The 24766-nt window shown below is 34.7% G+C and overlaps 1 protein-coding gene across 1 annotated transcript in view; it reads right to left on the minus strand.

Moving 5' to 3' along the window:
• The window catches only part of LOC125120751 (protein unc-13 homolog C-like), a 134677-nt gene that overhangs the window by 87506 nt on the left and 22405 nt on the right, over positions 1-24766 (minus strand). The window contains exon 4 of the mRNA XM_047769189.1: positions 23975-24116. Coding sequence (XP_047625145.1) covers positions 23975-24116 — 142 coding nt within the window. The remainder of the gene's footprint in view (positions 1-23974; positions 24117-24766) is intronic.

Consider the following 24766-nt stretch of genomic DNA (forward strand, 5'->3'; position numbering starts at 1 on the left):
GAGAGAGGAACTGGTCAGAACAAAGGAGCCAGCAGCAACAAGTTAAATTTTCCATAATTACATGGTTACTCATAAAAGTGTCTTGAAGCTCACCTCCCCAGAGGCCTGGTAAATTTGCCAAGGAATGGTATTTTCAAATATGCCTCGGGCTCAAGATAGCTGTATTAAAGAATTTTCTGGGTTCTTGAATTCACTGCAATAGGAAGGTGACTCCAAGTAGAATCCCTTCCCAGCTAAGACCATATACCTGAATTTCCTAGGATGGTCCCAGTTTACGGTTTTGGAAATATGCAATGCCTTTTAATTCTTTTCAAAGCCCTCTTTCATTTTCTTCCTTTCTTTTTTTTTTTTTTTTTTCCTCGGGGCCACACCTGTGGCATACAGAAGTTCCCAGGCTAGGGGTTGAATTGGAGCTGCAGCCAACAACCTACACCACAGCCACAGCCACACCAGATCCAAGCCATGTCTGCAACTTATACCACAGCTCAGCAGTGCCAGATCCTTAACCCAATGAGCAAGGCCAAGGATTGAACCTGCACTCTCATGGTTCAGGTTCACTACCACTGAGCCACAATGGGAACTCCATCTCTTTCATTTACTTTTATTGTACACAGTACCTGCCTAGAAATTATAGGCTCTTGCAGAAAATGAAATTGCCAGCAAGAGAAATATCTTTACATACAAGAGAAAAATCTATCATATATAATAAAAAAGTATACTCCCATCAATTCTTGCTCTACTAGATAATTTCCAAACTGGTTAATTAGCTAACAAAGACCTCCAATTTAGTTCACTGGCTTGTGAATTTGGCTTTTGAGAATAGATATTTCACTGCACAAACTCTTGATAAATAAAGTAAGTACTGTTAGAGCCATTTGCCTTGTAGTTTTTTTAAAACTAAAAATAATCTGCCTCTTAAAGAATAGTTCGTATGTTTAATTTTATATATTTTTTTTCACTGTTAAAGAGAGGAGTGGTTTTGTTTCCATGGGAATAAGTTATTTTATACTTTCCCAGATTAAAGCAAAGCATTTCCCCCTTCTGGACTCAGGATTATCCTATTTTGTGTGTTTGTGTTCTGTTTTATTTTTATTTTTGTTTTCAATTCACAGATACCCTATCTCTATAGAGCCAATTGCTATTTGGCCAATTTTCTTTTGGCAGCCGTCCAAATGACTAACTTCTTTATAATTATTTATTCCAAATTTGCAAATGGTCTCACTGAGAACATTTTTAGATTTAGAGTTTCTTGGATAGAGCCAAAATACATATCTCCTATAATAAAAACAAAACAAACAAAAAACAAAGGCAAAAAGCACATTAAAAAAGCCAAACAAAAACAAACCCAAACCTCACTCCTTACCGAAGTTATCAGAGTTTAACCCATTATGAAAAGGACTGCTTTACCGAGAAAGATGCTCATGAATTTCATAAAGTCGATAAAGCCTGATTTCAGTGGAATAACAAGTCCTTTGCTAAAGCAGTCATCCTCTGATGGGAAGTCATTACAATAGCAGTATATGAGCAAACAGTCATTTAAAAATGAGAACTATTATATAGTTCAGCTATTTTTAATGAAGCAAATAAAATATATCTCACATGGCAACAATATCAGAAAGTTAACAGTAAGTGATACTGACATTAAAAATCATATTCTTTAAGTTTTGTAAATTTCTAGCTATATATTTTAAGTGTAGACAATGAAATTTAATGCTATTGTACCAGATAGTGTAATAGACATAAGAGAGATATTAAACATATACAAATGTGTTTGTATATATATAAACAGAAAAAATGTAAAAATGTATATTTATATACATATGAAATGACCTATAAGCATACATGTCAAAAATGTAGGTGATAAAATGGTAAAAATTTTAATTTTATTATTTATGTTTTCCTGGTACAATCAACAAAATTGTATTTTAAAATATCTAGTAATTGTAAATAATCTCATTTCAACTCAAGTGTAAGACAGAGCATCGATTGAGAAAATCAGCAGCCAAAAACCTGCAAAAGTCATCCTGAGGCAAAGCAGCAGCAGCCTTTCAAACAGTAATTAAATTCTCTAGTTACAGCTTAATTCCGTAAACTCTGACCCATCAAATGGAAATATGAGACATTTGACGTGCACATTTCTGCTCAGTGATTTATTATGAATTATGTAACCCACTTCCATCACAGTGTTGGTGTCTCATTTGTTAGTGAATCAAGATCTCGAAGCCTATTATCTTCTAATTGTATTACAAAAGAGAGAAGAACTCTAAGTTTAAAACCCAGTGATACTGCACTGTGACTTCTCACCTGCATTTACCAAGGACAGTTTACCTATGGGAATTACAAAAAAATGTACTTTTTTTCAACTTTTTTTGAGATTTTTCTATTTAGTAGTTGGATACTATATGTAGATCCATTCTATTAATCAATGACATGGAAGACAATAAAAATAACAATAAATGAATTATATTATTAGAGGCACTTCTGAAAAGGAAAAAGAGCTCAGGAAGAATTCATACACTGACATTTAAAGATTGGCGGAAGGAAACCCTAACATTGTGACAGAGAAGAGAACCAAAGCTTAAATATGATCTTATAAGATACACCCATTTCTCTGCCCCAACTTCTAGCCTCACTTTTTTAATTTTAATTTTAATTTTTTTAAGGCTGCATGTGTGGCATATGGAAGTTCCCAGGCTAAGGGTTGAATCAGAACTGCAGGTGCCAGATTACACCACAGCCATAGCCCTGCCAGATCCAAGACCCATCTGCAACTTACACCACAGCTCACTGCAATACCAGATCCTTAATGCACTGAGAGGGACCAGGGATTGAATCTGCATCCTCATGGATACTAACTGGGTTCATTACTGCTGAGCCACAATGGGAACTCCTAGTCTCATTTTTTTTTTAATATCTAATATTTTTTTCACCAGTATTAATGTTGCAGATAAACTTGCTTTAATAGATGTTTTGAGAATTATTCAATATTAAATATAAAATATTAACATAATAATCTAAGAAACGTGTTTGTTTACAAAGGGACTTTAGTGTTCATTTTTCTGTGAGAAGAGGGACCACATAGAAAGAGAGACATTAGAAAATAAGAAGCTCAAGCAACAGAAATAAGAGCAAAAATAAACCAATGGGACCTAAGCAATCTGACAAGATTTTGCACAGCAAAGGAAACCAAACAGAAAACAAAAAGACAACTTTCAGAATGGGAGAAAATACTTTCAAATGATGCAATTGACAAGGGCTTAATCTCTTAAATATGCAAGCAACTTATACAACTCAACAGCAAAAATGCCAACTACCCAAATGAAAAATTGGCAAAGGACCTGAAGAGATCTTTCTCCAAGGAAGATATACAGATGGCCAGCAAACACATGAAAAAATGCTCAACATCACTGATTATTAGAGAAATGCAAATCAAAACTACCACGAGATACCACCTCACACCAGTCAGAATGACCATCATTAATAAGTCCACAAATAACAAAGGCTGGGCAGGTGTGGAGCAAAGGGAACCCTCCTGCACTGTTGGTGGGAATGTAAGCTGGTACAACCACTCTGGAGATCAGAATGGAGATAACCTTAGAAATCTATACATAGAACTACCATATGACCCAGCAATCCCACTCTTGGGCATATATCCAGACAAAACTTTCCTTGAAAAAGACACATGCACCCGCATGTTCATTGCAGCACTGTTGACCATAGCCAAGACATAGAAACAACCCAAATGTCCATTGACAGATGATTGGATTAGGAAGAAGTGGTATATATACACAATGGAATACTACTCAGCCATAAAAAAGAATGACATAATGCCATTTGCAGCAACATGGATGGAACTAGAGACTCTCATACTGAGTGAAATGAGTCAGAAAGAGAAAGACAAATACCATATGATATCACTTATATCTGGAATCTAATATAAGGCACAAATGAATCTTTCCACAGAAAAGAAAATCATGGACTTGAAGAATAGACTTGTGGTTTCCAAGGGGGAGAAGGAGGGAGGGGGATGGATTGGGAGCTTGGGGTTAATAGATGCAAACTATTGCCTTTGGAATGGATTAGCAATGAGATCCTGCTGTGTGGCACTGGGAACTATGTCTAGTCACTTATGATGGAGCATGATAATGTGAGAAAATAGAATTTGTACATGTATGTGTAACTGGGTCACCATGCTGTACAGTAGAAAAAAATTGTATTGGGGAAATTACAATTTTAAAAAAATTTTAAAAATTAAATTCATGTATACTGATATAATAAAATTTTATTCAACTATTAAAAATTATTTTAGATGAAGATTTATTTATTTCAGGGCTCTCTAATATATACCATATATAGATAGATAGATAGATCTTTATGAAAGCATAACATTGTTGAAGTTACTGTAGATTTCTAATAATTTTTTCTTTTTAACTCTTAAAAAATGTTTAAGTATACAGTATGGTTGATTACAGGTACAAAGTTTATAGCATATCTCTAGAACTTCTCTTGCTCAATGAAATCCCTTTGCCTACTGATTGGTAACTCTCCATTTCTCCCTCCCTCCAGTCCCTGGAAACCACCCTTCTAATCTTTGATTATGTGAATATGACTTTCAGATATCTCATACAGGTGTAATAATATAGTGCTTGTCTTTCTGTGACTGGCTCAGCATAACACCCTCAAGGTTCATCCACACTGTCGCTTATTTCTTTTGTAAGGGTGAATATTATCCCATTGTATGTGTATATCACATTTCTTTACTCATCTACCTGTCACTGGACATGTAGGTTTTTTCTACATCTTGGCTATTGTGAATAATGCTGCAATGAACTTGGAATTGCAACCATCTCTGAGATTATGATTTCGATTATTTTGGATAAATACCCAGAAGTGGGATTGCTGGATCTATTTTCAGTTTTTTGAGTAAACTCCATACTGTTGTCCATAGCGATTGCACCATTCTGCATCCCCACCAACAATGTACAAAGGTTCACACAATGGGGAAAGATAGGTAAGAACTAGAACCACAGAGGAAGTTCCCATCTAACAGGAGCTTGAATCAAGAGGGAGATCCAGACATTATTTGTGATGCTGTCCAAGGCACAGAGAAGGAAAAAAAAAATTCTGGTTTCTCCCATGCTTCCACCTTTAATCTTAACTACAGTGCTTCCTCATGGCCAAACTTTGTGGGCCAGGGAAAGGTAACCTTTAGAGTTCAATTTTCTTTGAGATAAAGAGCACACCAAAGAAATTTCAGGGAGTACATGGAATAGCAAACAGGTAAATGACCACTGCATGCGCTGAACCCATGTATAAAATGCCATAAAGAAACATGTAATGACGCTATTCACTTAGCTTGAAGTATTTCTTTGGTTCCCTTTCTTACTTCTTTAAGCATCTGTCCTTCCCTGAGTGGTCTTAATATTTGCATCTTCATAGATAAAACTCTTCTTTGATCTAAAAGCACTTTCTAGATTTATTATTCACCTTCCTTATTTCAGGAAAGAAAACTGATAGAGAATAAGAATCATTTTTGCACTAGCTAACACAATGAGTGATTTTGAAAGAAAACTATGGGTATAAAATGCTTTGAAAAATAATAATGCTTCATAAACGGAAACAATTTTATTATCATTAATGTTATGAGTTACTCTGATTAAGTATATGGATGCTTTAAAACATTTTTTTTCCAAAAGATGAGCACCATTCTAACAATTTCCACTGCAATGGGCACAATTCATGTTACATATTTGTTGTATTCAGTGCTCTACCTGAATCATTGAATGTCACTGTCAACATTTTAATGGAAAGATACTGCTCAGTGTTAGTGTTTATTAAAAGGTTTGATACATTATCTATATACTTGTACTTAATTTGAATTGTTACAAATGTGGGATGATGATCTACATACCATTTAGCGTATTCACTTTTTAAATTTAATATACTTTGTGCATCCTGACATATACACAGGTGCATCATTCCTTTTAAGGATTACATGATATATTCCATTATATGGCTGTGTCCTAATTAAACGCATCCCTGGTTGATTGTAGGTGGGCATTTAGGTGGTTTTCAGTGTACTGCTGCAGTGCTATGCAGAACATCTTGTATGTTTATCTTTGTGTACTTGTAAGAAAATATTTTGGTCTGACAAATTATTAAAAATGGATTTTTTAGATTTGAAGTTATGTCAATTACATATACATCTGTATAGATACACACACACATGCATGACTAAAATATCCTGCAGAAAGCACGTATGGACTTGTGCTTATATACCTATATTCTAATTCACACTTAGGATTAGCACTTTTCAATCTTTGCTAATCAGAAAGGTGAAATACACCTTTTCATATTATACTGACCTGTCATATTATATTGACTTTTAAATATGTATATACAATATTTGTGCAATATGTTCCTCTTTCCCACACCAGTCCAACTGAAAAGGAGAAAAACAAAAACTAATGAAAAGTGCCTACCCCCACTGGATATCAAAGACAACTCTTAAAAGCTTATGATTATTTCTTGCTAGAGAAAAAGGGTTACATAGCCAGAGTTTATCCTTGGCGAGGGAAGAAAATGAATCTGCAGGCATTTTTATAGGCACTTAAGTTGCCTTTCTCTTGGATTCTCTCCTTCCCTCTTTTTCTAGAAAAAAACAAAAACAAACAAACAAAAAAACAGCTGCTACTCTCCCAAGAAATTCTGAAGCAATAATGGAAATAGCAGCAAGCTGCAGTTGTATAGGTTACCTGACCAGGCCTTATCTGAACACCACACTTGAGTCAGAAGCAGCAATCATAAAGGTAATTATTATGAACTAACATCCCTCTCATTCCAGACATCAGCAACAGAGCACAGGCTTATGGGAAACTTCTACAGTTATCACCAAGGAATTGCTAAGGAAGAGAAGAAACATTAGAAAATCCTACTTTCTGATTAACTTTTCCACTTAAATCTAAGCTTCAACCAATCATCTGGATGGCACAATTGTGCCTAACTAAGAATTCATAAATGGTAATGTTGGTTATACTTCAGACCTCTCTGGACTCTTTTGCTGTATGTTATGGAAAATAAAAAGAGATGGGATTCAAATAGAAAAAAAAAACAAAACAAAAAACTAAGTCACTACACAAACATAAAAAAAAACAAAAACACTTGACAGCACCTGTGATATTTTGGCATTGGTGCCCATCTACCCTTTATCATTAAAATGCAAACACAAGTGTCTTGAAAATAAAGAGTTTAATCAACATAATTATGAATATTTCACAAAAAAACTTAGATTAAAAAATCTATTTGGATGTTTTGAAACTTCAAAAAACTCTGATTTGATCAACTCTAAATGCTTAAGTTAAAAAGATACAAATATATCTTTGTATCTTTTTTGTATACATAAATATGTACTATCCTCCAGATGATTTAAAGGTATTAAGTTCTTATTTTGGCTCAGTGGGATAAGAATCTGACATGGTGTCCATGAGGATGCATATTTCATCCCTGGCCTCATCAGTGGGTGAAGGATCTGGCATTTCAGCAAGCTGAGGAGTAGGCTGCAGATGCAGCTCAGATCCAGTGTTGCCATGTCTGTGGTGTACGCCTGAAGTTGCAGCTCTGATTTGATCCCTAGCCTGGGAACATCCATAGGCTACAGGTGCATCCATAAAAAATAAAAATAAAAAAATAAAAATAAAGGTTTGACTGATTATTCAGATAATTAATTTTAATAGAAGATATTAAAGTTGAACCATATGAAACTGCTATTATTATAGGTCAAAAGAGTTAACCATCAGTAATTTCATATAACTAGTTCCATATAACAAAATTTTGCCTATATCCTAATTGAAAATCAAGTTTGTACTTGGCAATTACAAGAAATCAATTACATAAAAAACTGATACATTCACAAAATCAAGCCTGATTATTAATAAAGATACTGAAGAAATCAGTGGTGGTGGTATGAGAGGGCAAATAAAGGAAAGTCACAAGTAACAAAGATCTTCAAGATTTACTAAACTGGACTCATTTGAGAATGGCATTGATCTTAGAGGGGATCACTTAGACATTATCTTGAAATGCTTCTTAAGATACTTAGCCCCTTTTCAGAGGACGTCCCTGCCCCTCCCCACCAAAAAAAAAGAAAGAAAGAAAATGGACTCATTTTATCTAGTCAAGAACGTCTAAAGATTTTTAAGCCCATTTGAGAATACTATCCTGAGGTTTGACTGTAAAGTGGGTAACGATCAAAACTTCTGGTTATTAAAGAATTTCTTGGTGTCCTAGGAAGGTAAAATCCGTATTTATCAGGGAAAGTAGATAAAGAGGATAAGATTTTAACTAGCAGGTGAAAAGAATGCTGACATTAAAAAAAAAAAGGGGAGGCATAGTAAAAAAAAATGCCAGGCCAAAATATCAGATGTCAAAGGTCAAGGCCAGATGGTCATTAAATGTAAGGAATGTCAGCCAGGTGGGTAGATATCATTCACCTAAGAGCTATTGCTGAGTGGAAAGCTGCATGTTGCACTGATCCCCTTTCCACAAATACAAAGTCTTAAAGAGGGACTGACTATTTCCATTTGCCCAGTGGCTACTATCTGTACTTAAAGTGTACCTCATTCTAGAGTAATCCCTGACCTCTGAGATCTCCTGGAAAGCTGATGTAGAAAAGCATCAGAAAATTAACTTTCTTCCAATTTACCATTTTCTTTACAACTTTACTCCTGTGTTACAAAATAGTTTGGGTTTGAGTCATTTAGTTTCATTTCGCTATTTGTAACTGAATATTCAACTGAAAAATAAAACTGGACTCGTCATTTCAACTCCGTGTTGGAACAAAGGTATAAACAATACCTTAAGATTAAGCATTTAACTAAGCATGCTTTCAATCATTTTAAATATGGCCCTTACATTAGCTGCATTACAAAAATAAAGTTAGTGTCACTTTTTCTGACGGAAATTTCCCAAAACATGAACTTAATTATTTGGTAACAGTAAAGTTTCATAAAGTAGTAAACCCATGATGTCAGAAAGAGCCCTAGATATCATCTTGAGATTTAACAATATTTTTTTCAATGCTCTGAAATAAAACAAAAACAAAAACAAATACAGTTCTTCAAATAAGTTTCTCCCCTTTATTGACCCTTCAAGTCCAACTCTAATCAAAAGAACCATCAAAGTTTATTAGGAAGAAACATAAAACTGCAAGAAAAAAACATGTCATAAAAAATTAAAGGCATCAGTCAAGGAATCATACTGGTGATGCTAATAAAAAAGTAAATGTCTGAGTTCACCAAATAATGGTCAAAGAGCATACACAGAGAAGAAAGACTAGCCTTTGGAATTTCTTGGGGAAAATATCATTGAAGGGACAGGAAAGAAGGAAAAATAAAGGTGAAGCAATAATGCAAATAAACAAAATAATGCTTATAAAAGACATGTTCATTGATAAGAAATTAACTTTATGAATTATCATTTGGAAATAATTAAGCATACTTTTAGGCTTGCTTTGAATCCAACATTATTTAAGCTCCTTGCCTTTAAAGTACTCAAAACTTAAGTTGGAAAATGATGCTAACATATATAAAAGACATGAAAATCATTATGGAATATATCAAAAGCAATCTAAGGTTTATACAACTAATTAATGGGGGAAAAGGTCAATTTAAGTTGATATGCCTAAGATGACCCATTACTTTAATTTTGAGTCATGACATTTTATACATAAATCAATGAGAAAGCTATGAAAAAAAAAATCAACAACCTTATGTACAAATTAGTCTTTCCTTAAGCCTGGAGTAAGAGAGTCAAGCTCTTAGGAAATAAAGGCAGAATCTGGGATTTTGGCTCTACTACCTATAACTTCAGGAAAGCCTAAAACTCAATTTTCTTAGACTGTGACTGTTAGGACATAAATGCCTATCACGCTTGGTTCTTCTAGGATTTAAATAATGTTAGATGTGTAGAAGAACACCATACATTCTAAACTACCAGAACACAAGGGATGGTGGTGAAGGAGGGCATTGACATCATCATCATCATCGAAGCAGATCAATACAGATCTTCCTCAACTAATAATGGAGCTGTGTCTCAATAAACCCACCGTAAGTTGAAAATGTTATGTTGAAATGCATTTAATGTTCCTAACCTACCAAATATCATGGCTAAGTTTAGTCTACCTTCAATGTGCTCAGGACACTTAAAATTAAACCAAAGTTGGGCAAAATCACTCTAAGACAAAGCCCACTTTATATTAAAGTATCAACAGAGTGCTTGTTTGGGTACAGAATGGTGGTAAGTGTACTGGCTGTTCAGCTTCAGGACTGTGGCTGACCAGGCATTTAGGCTCATTGCCTCTGTCCAGCACCACGAGTATCATACTGCATGTCGCTAGCCTGAGAAAGTATCAAAATTTAAAATATTAAGTACAATTTCTACTTAATGCATATCGCTTCTGCACCACAGTAAAGTAAAAAATGGTAAGTTGAAACATTGTAGGTTGGAGACCATATATGTTACCTTGAATTTATAGAGTGTGCATGCATAATTATGAAGCACTGACTGTTAAAAGTGATGAAATTAATTTTTTCAGAAGTTTTATTATGTAACAGTTTTTATTTAACAGAGGCATAACTGACATACAAGTAACTGCAGCTATTTAAAATGTAAAATTCATTAGGTCTTGGCATCTGTATTCAGCCATGTAACCACCATCACCACAATCAATATAACTGACATATCCATCACCTCCATAAGTTTTCTTGGACATTTTTACAATCACTTTCTCCTATTCTTTCTCTTTCTAACTGCCCCCCTCAAGACGACAACTTATTTGGTATATTGCATTATTAATCTGGTATTAGTCTGCATTCTGTATTTTTAAAACTTCATATAAAGGGAATTATATTGCAAATAATCTTTTTTTTTCCCAAGTTCTTTCACTCAGTATAATTATTTTGAGATCTAACCAAGTTGCTGTCTATATACTAAGATAATTCATTCCTTTTTGTTACCACATAGTATTTCAGTCAATACGTATGGCACAACTTGTATATCTAATCACTTAATGATGAATGTTTGGGTTTTCAGTCTTGAGCTGTTACAAAGAAAGCAGCTATGAATATTTGTGAACAGCTCCTCATAGAGGCACGTGCTTTCAAGAAATAAACTGTTGTCCAATGTGGTTGTACTGTTTTATATTCTTACTGGCAATGAAGTGGAGTTTCAGTTCTTTCTGACCTGAAATTGTGTGGTTTATTGACTATGAATCAGTTCTTTTTCATGACCTTAAGTCCAGACATTGAATTCAGTCCAAATATTTTTCCACTTCTTTTTCCTTTCCCCTCTTTATTACAAAACCCATAAGTTCTGGTATGAATCATTCATAAAGTAGGTGCTATTCTATTGGCTCTGCTGTCTGTGGTTGGGTAAAGGCTCAACCCCATTTACTAAATGAGAGGCAGTACTGGTTATTTATATCCCCATGTTGCCAGGCATATTCACAATGTAGACAATGATTAGTAAACACATTTGTAACCCCATCAAGTGTGACTAAACTCCTTCTTGCTTTAGACAATTGTGGGACTATCTTCTTGACAAATGACTTCCTGATGCTGATACCATCGGTGCAAGCCAACTCAGACAACTGAGGAAATGGCTCCCTTCCCACGTAGCCCAGAAGCCTGCACCAGGAATCCAAGCAATAAATCAAATCCTTGATTATATTCAGGTTGTCATTTTAAAATATTAACCTGCCATGCTCTAATGACATTTTTACTTAATTGTAGCATTTAAATGCTATCTCCTATGAAGCTCATCTTATGCTTAATTCATACTCAGCCCTGGACTGAGCAGCACACGGTATGGTGGAGAGCTGTGGGCTGGAGGCAATCTGTGTGCCATCTCCTCTGAGTTACTGTGAATTGAACATAGGTGTCATATACTTCAAAGGACTCAGGCAATCATGCCTCTATAAACAGCATTATGAGTCCCCCACGCTTATGTGTTAAAAGAGCTTTCATGTATATTACCTCAAAATAACTTTATTGAATTGAGGTGGGGGAATAATTTTTGTGTACAATGCCCATTGAGATTCAAAGAGATTAAAGGGTTTCCTGGAAATCAAAAAGCATGGTGGATCCAGAACAGTTCTGAAACACAGGTTTATAAACTTGAAGATCAGATAGTATTTTTGGCATAACATGAAGTCAAGTCAGTACTTTCCATGGACCCAGTAAAGTGCTTTGCATCTAAAGGACTCTCAGGAAATGTGGGTAGAATTTAAGTACCACATTAAGCAAGTGAAGCTGGTTGTTTGGTCAGTACATGAGTAGAACGTTCAAGCACACTGCCATTGCTCTTCAATACCACCATAAATAAATGAATACACATTTGCATTCTAACCACAGGCGCTTGTATTGACTAGACTTTCTGTTATTAAGATAGCTCTTTACTCCAGCTAACTCATGTCTGCTACTACCCCTCTAGGAGGCAGTCAGTATTAAATTTTGTTTTTATTTCATATGTTAGCAAAAATGAGGCACCAAAGATCAGCTATATAGTTCTGGAGAGGGCATAGTAGCAACCTACACATAAATGTAAGTTTCCTAGCTACAAAATTTCTTAATCAAATGGGCAGAATATACTTCCAGTTTCTCTCCACTGGGACCCACTGGGAGAAACTTAACCTTTTTCCCCTGAGGGAATGGTTTGTGATAAGCATACATTTCATTAACAGTAGCATAGGAAAATAAAATCAAATGCCATAATCAATTATGAAATCATCAAATACATAACTTACAGGGATCCGAGAGCAAAGATAATGAGCACCATAGACTTAAACAATACTTTATCATTTTCAAACCAATTTCATATATATATATCTTAATTCTCATGTGATATTTTAAGAATTACACATGTTTACAACCCCTCCTAACCCATATTTCTGCAAGGGTTTAATTGTTCATGCTTCTGTTCTCTGTACACACTCTCCAGAGTGCCGCATTTTAGAATCACACATACACAATCTTTTGAAGATTAAAACTGCAAACATTTTTAACCTATGGCAAAAGGTAAAATTAAAACTGAAATTAGCATTAATCTCTTGAGAGCATCAAAATACCATTAATTGGGGAACAATCAAGCTTTCAAACCAAAAAACAAATTTGAAAAATTACCTCATTTGCATTTGTATCTCACCAGCTTTGTGAGTGCCAGCCTGGTTCAGGTCAACTGCACTTTTTTCAAAGGAAGAATTTTGAATATTGGAAAAATAAACCTCTTTATTTCTACTTGTATCTTATTTCTACCTTCACAATAGTAGGCTACTTTGTAGTCTTGGCTCTACTATAGCCTGTGCAAGCTTTGATTTTTCTCATCAGTAAAAACCAGAGAGGTGGATAAAACGATCTCAATACTTTGCCCAATCTCAATGCTCTAATTCTTATTTCAGCAGTACTTCCTTCCTACAACACCTTGCTCATCAGACGTCCTTGGCCCCACTATTCAAGCTGGAACTTTCTGGGTATAAAAGTATTACTGCCATGTTTGTGCCACATCCTGAATCTTAACACAAAGGATCATATTATTAATACTAATAATACAACTGATAATATTATTAATACTAATAATACAACTGCCATTTTTGAATGCTTAACAAGTAACAAGAGCTCTAGATACATCTTATCAAAAAATATATCAACACTGTGATGTATATATTATCCAAGTTTTGCATCTTAGAAAAGCTAAAGCTTAGAACTGAAGCAAATGGCCCAAAATGGAAACCAAAGCCATAACATTAATAAGACCACCCTATTTTCAGAATGTCAGGACATGTTTTTTTCACTCCAGTGCACAGAGCAGAACTGTTAGAGTAGTAGGAGGAATGGATGAGTTCATCTGTGACATGTATGCATTTTTTAAAATCTGCACATAAATTCACTATGAGCTCATTTCCTCCTGCAAAAGAAAACTCCTTATAAAGGAAAGTAAGCTTGCAATTTTCACACTATTTCATGGTAAAATGAAAAGATGCACAGGTAGATTCAAAATAGTATTTCTGGAAGCAGTGATATTGAACATCAATCATAAAAATAAAGTAAAATAAAATCTTGGTGTTCTGGTAACTGACAACAAAATTTGAATTTATTCTTCCTTGAAAATAACACTGTTTAATATATACGTATATTATATATATGTATATTATTGTTGACAGTGCAGACAGTGCCTCCTATCAAGAAGAATCAGGCATACAGTAAACTATATGAAAAACGCCAATTAGAAAATCAGTAACTCATATTTTAACTACCCATTCCAATATGCTCACCTCATGAATCATGAAGCTTTCTAGGCTGTCCAGTGGGAACAAATACTGTTCCTGACCAGAATGAGCACTGTGCACTGTGTCAAGTCTAGTGCTTTTGGGTGGACCTTATCTGTGTCCTGGGCACTTTCCTCTTTGCGCACACTCAGCTGATTTGTCAAAGGGGGCCTTTTGCAGCATTAAAAAACTAGAATACTTTTGCACTACTCCATTTCTTGAATGGGTGCTTTATTTCACAGATTGCAACTGGCTACCTATGGATCACACATCTCTAGAAGTTTTATGTTTGTTTGGCTTATTCTATGTTGGCTCTCATACTGTTTTATTTTGTTTCACTTATCAATTAAATTCAAAGTTCTAGATTTTCTATTCTAGTCAAGAAGGTAACAAGAACTAGAGATCCCCCCATATGAAAAATAAAAAAAGTGAGCAAAATATATGAAACACTTCTTTTCTGTATACTGAAGATCTGTCAGTGAAGAAGAGTGATTTCAAGAAGATAGACAAGTTAACGACGTGAGTCTCTATGATTGCTTGAGCTTACGTCTTTAAGGGAGGTTTCCAGGCTACTGTGCAGAAAGAGGAAACCCAGGTGGAGTCCACTGAACACTTTGAGTTGGAAAGTCAGAGCTGAAATTTTGAGAAAAAACAATGCAGCTAGAAATCACAGGGTGTACTATCAAAAAGAAGAGAACTGAACAGAAAGAAAACAACAATCTGCTTCGGGCTCATCTGGAGCAATCAGCTGAGTAATAAGTGCATGCATGTGATAAAACTACCCAAGGCCAGGTTAAAAACCATTAAAAAGATTAGATGTAGCAGTGCCCAGTACTCACCAAGGCCAAAAACAGTGCTTTTGCCTACTGCAAAGACTAGAAAATCTTATCATTCATGAGCCAGTAAACATGAAAGAGCCTTGAACTTGCTTCAGTATTGAGGAATATTTAGCCCAAAGTTGAGTGCTATTTCATTCCCACTTAACACATTTTCTTTTCTTTTTTTTTTTTGGATTGAGAAACTGGACTTTATTAAAATTAAGAATGTCTTTTATCAAAACAAGAATTTCAAAGGTGAAAAGCAGACTACAGAGTGGGCAAAGTTATATGTGACACCTGTGACTGATAAGAGACATGAGCATGTCTGAGGAAACAAATTAAGGAGGGATTTCAACATTGTGCCGAGAGCTTACTTTAGTGTCTAAATGAATCACAGATTAAATATGCAATACCTTTAGCAAAAAGAGAAGCCAGAACACTCTTAACGGGTTAAAATAAATCCACCGAATACAGAACTATGGACCTGAGAGACTCACTGCCATTATCAAAACATCTCATTATTCATGCACAGTAATTGACTACTGCTGTAGGGTCTAAAATATATTGGTGTGTTTGGAGACATTTCAGACAAACCTAGTGTACAGAGATATTCCTATTAGTGTTCTAGTCTTGGGTGATGGAACCTGGATACTAAACACTCTCATCAAAAAACGCATGTATCTATTTGTGTAACTGTCAGAGTAATTAGGAAACAGCAAAGTTCCATTATCAAGCACCCCATTTCCTTCTACTGTGTTGTAGTCATCCTCTTCCCATTCCTAACTCTCCATCGGTTCTCTGTTCCTATAAATCTCATTTTGTTGAGAATGTCATATAAATGGAGTCATACAGTATATAACCTTTTTTGTTTGTTTGTTTTGGCCTTGCCCGCATAAGTTCCCTGGCCAAGGAACAAACCCTCACCACAGCAGTGACAAAACACTGGATCCTTAACAAGCTGCACCACTGGGGAACTCCAGTATATAGCCTTTTGGATCTGGCTTTTTTCACTTAAACATAATGCCTTTGACCAATTTGTTATGAGTATCAAAAGTTCATACCTTACTATAAATATTTCATTGTAGAAATGAGCAAGTCTGTTTATCCATTCCCCAATTGCAGGACATTAGGCTGGTATCTTGTTTATCATAATTACAAATAAAACTACTCTATTAATGTACAGGTTTTTATGTGGTAATAAAATGTCACCACTCTAACCTGAATACCCAGACTGCTGGGTCATAGCATAGGAACATATTTAAATTTATAAGAAACTGCCAAACTGTTTCCCAGAATGACTGTCCACTTTTGCATTTCTACCAGCAATTTAAAAAGTTCCAGTTTTCCCACATTCTCCAAAGTCCTTACTGTTGTCAGCACTTAAAAGTTTAAATAGGTTTGTAGCAGTATTGCATCATGGTTTTAATTTAATTTCCTTAGTACCTAGAATGGTGTCCATCTTGTTGTTTGTTTGTTTGTTTGTTTTTCTCTGCTTTATAGGGCCATACTTGCAACATATGGAAGTTCCCAGGCTAGGGGTCAAATCAGAGCTGCAGCTGCCAAACTATACCACAGCCACCCACTTAGCACATTTTCAAAGCAAATAATTTCCATGTAACTTAACTATGTCTCAGAATAAAGTTCAAGAATATTTATAGAATATACCAAAAACATTCAGGAACCACAAGGTAATATTTACATTATCTGCTATCCAATATAAAATTACCAGAAATGCAAAGTAGCAGAAAAATATGACATAAAATGAGAACAAAAATCTACCAATCAAAACTGATCAAGAATGGACACCAATGTTAGAAATGACAGTTAAAACTCAGTAATAATAAACAACCTGATTAAAAAAATGAACCAAAAACCTTAACAGACACCTCATTAAAGAAGATACAAAGGATGACAAATAAGCATATGAAAAGATGCTCCACATATGTCAGAAATGAAATGCAAAATAAAACAATGAAATAGTACTATGCACTTATTGAAATGGCTGAACTGCAAAATACTGAGAGTGCCAAATGCTAAAGAGGATATGGAGCAACAGAAACTCTTACTTTTTGCTTGTAAGAATGCAACATAGAAGAGCCACTTTGGAAGACAGCTTGGCAGTTTTTTGACAAATTAAACATAATCTTACCATATTATTTAGCAATCATATTCCTTGGCATTTCCCCTAAGTAGCTGAAACTTATGTCCACATAAATATCTGCATATGAATATTTATAGTAGCTTTATTCTTAATTGAAAAAACTTGGAAGTAATCAAGATGTTCTTTAGTAGGTCAGTGGATAAATAAACAATGATACAGCTAAACAATGAATTATAATTCAGTGCTAAAAAGAAATGAACTATCAAGCCATGAAAGGATATGGAGGAACCTTGAATGCATATTTCTAAGTGAAAACAATGTCAATCTGAAAAGGCTACATACTGCATGAATCCAACGGCATTTTAGAAAAGGCAAAAGTGTTGAGAGAGTAAAAAGGTCAGTACCTGCCAGGGATTTTGGAGAGGGAGGATAAGTGAGTAAGTGAAGTATGGAGGATTTTTTCTTTTTATGGATGCACCTTTGGCATATGGAAGTTCCTAAGTTAGGGATCAAATCAGAGCTGCAGCTAAGGCCTATACTATAACCATGGCAACGCCATATCTGACCTGTGTCTGCAACCTGCACCACAGCTTGCAGCAATGCTGGATCCTTAATCCGTTGAGTGAGACCAAGGATCAACCCCACATCCTCATGGAGACCACATCATGCCCATTACCTGCTGAGCCACAATAGGAACTCTGCAGGATTTTTAAGTCAGTAATTATACTCAAAATGATACCATAGTAATGGATGCTTGTTATTATACATTTGTTCAAATAAATGGGAGGTAAGTCACCAAAAGAAATGTAATATAGACTACGGATTTGGGGTGATTATAATATGTCAATGTAGATTCATCAATGTAACAATGTGCTCCCACTCTGCTTGGAGATGGTAATAATAGAGGGAGGCTATGCATGTGTTAGAGTAGCAGGTATATGGGAAATAACTATACCTTCTTCTCAATTTTCTTGTGAGCTTAAAATTCTATCCTTTCAAATAAAGTCTTAAATAGATAGAAAAAAGTTAATTGGAGACATAGAAGATACAGAGATGCAATCTGAACTTCCTGACATGGAAAGTAAAATATCTGGGTTGAAAAATATACTGGCTTGGATTAATGTATTAGATATTACAGAAGAAAATGTTACTAAATTTTAAACACATAACAATAGAAATAATTTTAAATGAAACACAAAAGATAGAAAGGGGTTGGTGGGGGAGGGGAGAGAGAGAGAAAGAGGAGAGGGAGAGAATGAACAACACAGAGCAGAGTAGACTATAGGACAACTTCAAGATGCTGAATATATATCTAAGTGGAATCTCCAAAACACAAGGGCAGAAAGAATATTAAATGAAATAATGGCTTGTAAAACTGTCACTCTTTGCAAATGACATGACGCTATACATAGAAATTCTAAAGATATTATCAGAAAACTACTAGAGCTCATCAACAAATTAGGTAAAGCTGCAGGATACAAAATCAACACACAGAAATCTCTTGCATTTCTACACATTAACAACAAAAGATCAGAAAGAGAAATTAAGTAAACAATCCCATTTACCATCACATCAAAAAGAATAAACTACCTAGGAATAAACCTACCTAAGGAGACAAAAAACCTGTACTCTGAAAACTCTAAGACACTGATGGAAGAAATAGGAGGTGACACAAACAGGTGGAAAGATATACCATGTCCTTGTTTTGGAAGAAGAATGCTGTCAAAATGACTGTATTATTCAAGGCAATCCAGATTCAATGCAATCCCTATCAAATTACCAATAGCATTTTTCAAAGAGCTAAACCAAAAAAAAAAATTTAATTTTGTATGGAAACACTGAAGATCCTAAATCTTCAAAAGAATCCTGAGAAAGAAAATGGAGCTAGAGGAATCAGGCTCCCTCATTTCAGTTTACACTATAGAACTACAGTAATCAAAACGGTATCGTACTGGCACAAAAACAGAAACACAGATCAATGAAACAGGATAGAAAAATCAGAAATAAACCCAAGCATTATGGCCAATGAATATATGACAAAGGAGGCAAGAATATACGATGAAGAAAAAACTGTCTCTTCAATAGTGGTACTGGGAAAATTGGACAGTTACATATAAAAGAATAAAATTAGAATATTCTCTAACACCATTTACAAAAATAAACTCAAAATGGATTAAAGACCTAAACATAAGGACAGATACTATAAAACTCTTAGAGGAAAACATATGCAGAATGCAGAATACTCTTTGACATAAAATGCATCAATATCTTCTCAGATCCACCTCCTAAAGTAAAGTAAATTAAAAAATAAACAAATGGAACCTAGTTAAACTTAAAATCTTTTGTACAGGAAAGAAAAGCATAGCAAACTGAAAGACAACTCACAGAATGGGAGAAGATCTTTGCAAACAAGCAACTGACAAGAGATTAATTTCCAAAATTTACACATGACCCATGCAGCCTAATATCAAAAAAAAAAAAAAAATCTTCCAAAACCCAATCAAAAAATGTGAAGGAGATGTAAATACACATTTCTCCAAAGAAGACATACAGATGGCCAAAAAGCACATGAAAAGATATTCAATATCACTATTTATTAGAGAAACATAAATCAAACTACAATGAGGTATCATCTCATACCAGTCATAATGGCCATCATCAAAATGTCTATAAACAGTAAGGGCTGGAAAGGTTGAAGAGAAAAGGGAACCAACTTACACTGTTGGTGTGAATATAAATTGGTGTAACCACTATGGAAAACAGTATGGAGGTTCCTCAGAAAACTGAAAATAGAACTACCATATGATCCACCAATCCCACTCCTGGGCATACTGAGAAAACCATAATTTGAAAAGATACATGTACCACAATATTCATTGTAGCACTATTTATAATAGCCAAGAAATGGAAGCAACCTAAATGTCCATCAATAAATGAATGTATAAAGAAAATGTGGTACATACACACAATGGAATACTACTCAGCCATAAAAAGAATAAAATAATACCATTTGGAGCAAAATGGCAGGACTTAGAGATTACCATACTAAGTGAAGTAAGTGAGGCAGAAAGACAAACATGATATCATTTATATGTAGAATCTAAAAATAAAAAAGATGCAAATAAACTTATTTAAAAAACAGAATCGGATACACAGACTTCTGAAAACAAACTTATGGCTACCAAAGGGAGAATGTGGGTTATAGGGATGGACTGGGGGTTGAGATTGGTATATGCACACTATTGTATATGAAATGAATGGTCAATGGGGACTTGCAAAACTCTACCCAATATTCTGTGATAACCTGTATGGGAAATGAATCTGACAAAGAATAGGTATGTGTATATGTATAAGCAAACCATTTTGTTGTACAGGAGAAATTATCACAACACCGTAAATCACTTCAATAAAACTTTAAAAAATGAGAAAAAAAAGGAGTTCCTGTGGCTCAGTGGGTTATGAACCTGACATGGTATTCATCCATGAGGATGTAGTTCAATCCTGGCCTCACTCAGAGGGCTAGGAATCCAGCATTGCTGTATGCTGTGGTGTAGGTTGTAGATGCAGCTCAGATCTGGTGTTGCCCTGGCTGTAGCTTAGGCCAGCAGCTGTGGCCTTGATTCAACACTTAGCCTGGAATCTTCCATATGCTGCATGTGCAACCCTAAAGGAAAAGAGAGAGAGAGGAAAAAAGATATAATGCCCAACACTTTCTCAGTTTTAAAGAAAACTGCAGACTCACAGCTCCACGTAGCTCAATAAACCCTAAGCAACAGGTACACAAAAAAATTACACCAAAGACATCATAATCAAATCATACAAATGAGTAAAGAAAATCTTAAAAGCAATTACGGGAGGAAAATGACATGTACAGAGTAACTTAAAAATAGATCCACAGATTTCTCACTGAAAATAAGAAAACTATGCAAACTCAAAGACGGTGGAACGGTATCTTCTAAGCAAATATTTTAAAATGACCCTCAGAATCTTGATAGATTCAGTAAAAGCACTAGACAAAATGCAACATCAGTTTCTGATCAAGACTCTCCCTGTATTGGAAAGAGAAGATGGCTGCCTTAACTGGAAAAATGGAATCTACAATAAGCCCACAATAATATCATAGTTAATCAAAAAAGGAACATCTTCCATCTAAGACTGGGAACAAATCCAGGATGTCTGCTCTTATCACTTTTACTTGGCATTAACACTGGAAACCTTAGCCAAGGCAATAAGGCAATCAAAATTGTGTCAGGTTTTTTGTGTGTAAAAATGATAAACTGATTTAAAAATTCACATGAAAATAATTCAAAGGTTCTAAAATAGATAAAATAAAAACTTGGAAAGAAAAGGAAAAGTTGGAGGACTAATACTATCTGATTTTAAGATTATATTATGATGTTAAGCTAAAGTAATCTGGAGTGTGCGGTTTTGACATACAGATAGATAAATAGATAACAATCCAGAACCGATCCACACATATATGGAGAGCTGAACTTTATTAGAAGTGCAAAAGCAGCTTAGTAGAGAAAGGATAGTGCTTTCAAAAAGTCGTGCAGGAACCACTGGATCTCCATATGCAAAATAAATGAACTTGGGTCTATAACTTACACATTAAATAATTACCTCAAAATGTCTTGAAGACCTAAATGTAAAACATAAGACTATGAGACTTACACAACTAAAATATACAAAAATGATAAAAATGGGTAAAATATTTGGACAGTTAAGTAAATAAAATACATGGAGAGCACATAAATATATGATAAGATACTTGAAATAATTAGTCATTAGAGAAATGCGAAGATAAAAATGCACATGTAAAAAAAACTAAAAATGCGTATGAATTAGAATGACTAAAATTTAAAAGATTTACTTGACCAAGTCTTCTATATATTGGTGATGAAAATGTAAAATGGTACGGTCATTTGGGAAGCATCTTAAAAATTAAATGTATTCCTAATATATGTTCCAGCTATTCTCCTCTTAGGTATTTCTTCAAGAGAAATATAAATATACGAACAAACCAACATTTATACATGTGTTCCTAACAACTTTATTTTTTATAACGAAAAACTAGAAACAAACCAAATGGCCATTAAAGGTGACTGCCTAAACAAACTGCTCTATTTTAATATGACAAAATGCCACTCAGCAATAAAAAGAAATGAATTATTGCTAAACCCTATGACATGGACAGTCTCAAAATAACTATGTCAAGTAAAAGGAACCATACAAGAGAAGAATGCATACTATATGATCTATTTATATAAAATTCTAGAATTGTAAACTTAAAAATTACATTCGATAGTATTAGAAAGCAAATCAAGGATTGTCTGGCATGGCGGGCAGTTAGGAGGAATGGCTTCAATGGGACCATTAGGGGAGAACATTTTCAGGGTGACAGATGTGCTCATTTTCCTGTCTGTGATGGTTTCATGGGGATAGACAAATGTCAAAATTTAATAAGTTGTTTACTTTAAATATGTAGATTTAGTTTTCAATTATACATCAATAAAATTGCTTTGAAACTTTGAAATTTCCAGCTTCTCCTGGAAGCTCTAGCTGCATTACACCTGCAGGATTGCACCTGCTTCTTCCACAAGTTATTCCCCATAGTCCCTGTCCCTCCCCTTTGTTTTCCCATCCTGCTTTATTCATTTGCTTACTGCCTTAGGAATAAGAATTTCTGATTACCAATTGATTTCCTGTTTTCTGTTGACAAATAAAGAGATATTAAAATGGTCTCTCCCAGAAGTTTGAAGGGAAAAAGCACCCAAATGTTTTAACTCTCTTTATGATAGCCTCTGTTATTTGGTCTCAACTAATTTTCCAATCCTTTTTCCTAATACTCCTTTCATCAGCCAATATAATTCATATATATATATATATATATATTCATATATATGTCATACACACTATTGCCCACATTGCCAAACAAGCTGTATACATTGAGTTTTCTTACACAGCATGTTAATGAGTTCCAGGTTTAAACAAGAAAGGAAAGAAAGGAAAGAAGGGAAAGGAAAGAAGGAAGGAAGGAAGGAAAAAAAGAAAGAAGGAAAGGAAAGGAAAAGGAAGAAAAGTAAAGAAAAACGAAGGAAGAGAGAAAAAGAAGGTCTGCCTTTGGTTGGTCTGCCTTTAAACTCCTAGCTAGGGATTTTCATTTCTACCAAACGGTAATTGGAAGTCATCTTATCTCTCTCCAAGAAGGAGTGATAGAAAGAAAAGAACCCTTGACAGAAAAATGATTTTCTGCTGTTTGGTACAAGATATAAGAGTTTTAAAATAAATGACCTCACAGAAAATGAGAGGTTTTAAAAATTATCATCAACCATTTCATCAGTACAGGCTGGTGTAGCTGTGATAGGCCAGGTGACACACAGGGTCTTTCTACTGTCTTTAGTCATATATCTTCAGATGTCAAAATATTGCTGAATCAAGCCTGTAAATGCCTCCCTATATTGGGTTATAACCTTTTTTTCTCTCTTGCAAAGTCACCCTAGCCATGATATCTCTTTTTTGTTTATAATTTTTATTTACTTGCTTCTAAAGATGAGGAAAATAAATATTATGAGATTACTAAGTGAATTCATAATATTGTAATTTCTTTCTTTTTGTAATTTCTGCAGGTATACAATTAAAATATGAGATGATAATTGTTTGTCTATTTTGCATGCCTGTCTTAAATTTATCCTCAAATAGTTTTGCATGTATAATAGTTTCACATTATATACTTACAAATAAAACTTCTCATCCCATACTGGATTCAAGTTTCCAAAAATGGTTTTAGTCCTTCTTTTGTTCTTCCCGACTTGAACCGTAACATATGGGTCACTTGACCCTGTTTTGTCCTTTGCCTGCAAGCCTTGTGCAGAAACCACTGAAATAAAGCAAATTAAAACTTTAAATATAAAGATTTCCTCAGAAAGAAAAAATGATAATAAGGAATTTTTTTTTATTATTTTGTACCCTGGGTTTGCAGTTATATCCCCACTGCTTTCATTCTCATGAGCAACAGTACTTTTAAAAAGTTTTGGAGTTCCCGTCGTGGCGCAGTGGTTAACGAATCCGACTAGGAACCATGAGATTGCGGGTTCGGTCCCTGCCCTTGCTCAATGGGTTAACAATCCGGCGTTGCCGTGAGCTGTGGTGTAGGTTGCAGACGCGGCTTGGATCCCGCGTTGCTGTGGCTCTAGCGTAGGCCAGTGGCTACAGCTCCGATTGGACCCCTAGCCTGGGAACCTCCATATGCCGCGGGAGCGGCCCAAGAAATAGCAAAAAAGACAAAAAAAAAGTAAAAAGTTTTAATAAAAGATTGAATCGGTGAACATCAAAACCTTCCTTTGATTAACACTTGCTTATTCCTACAATGAATATATTTATATACATACATATGCATATATATGTATTAGCTATAGACTCATATATGTTATATATACATATATATATCTCACTGTATATATGTATAGAGAACTGAGAATGCCCACACAATAAGCCAATTACCCAATATAATTCAAAGGTCTGTGATTT

Source organism: Phacochoerus africanus, chromosome 2, assembly GCF_016906955.1.
Source record: "Phacochoerus africanus isolate WHEZ1 chromosome 2, ROS_Pafr_v1, whole genome shotgun sequence".
In the NCBI taxonomy this organism is placed as follows: Eukaryota; Metazoa; Chordata; class Mammalia; order Artiodactyla; family Suidae; genus Phacochoerus; species Phacochoerus africanus.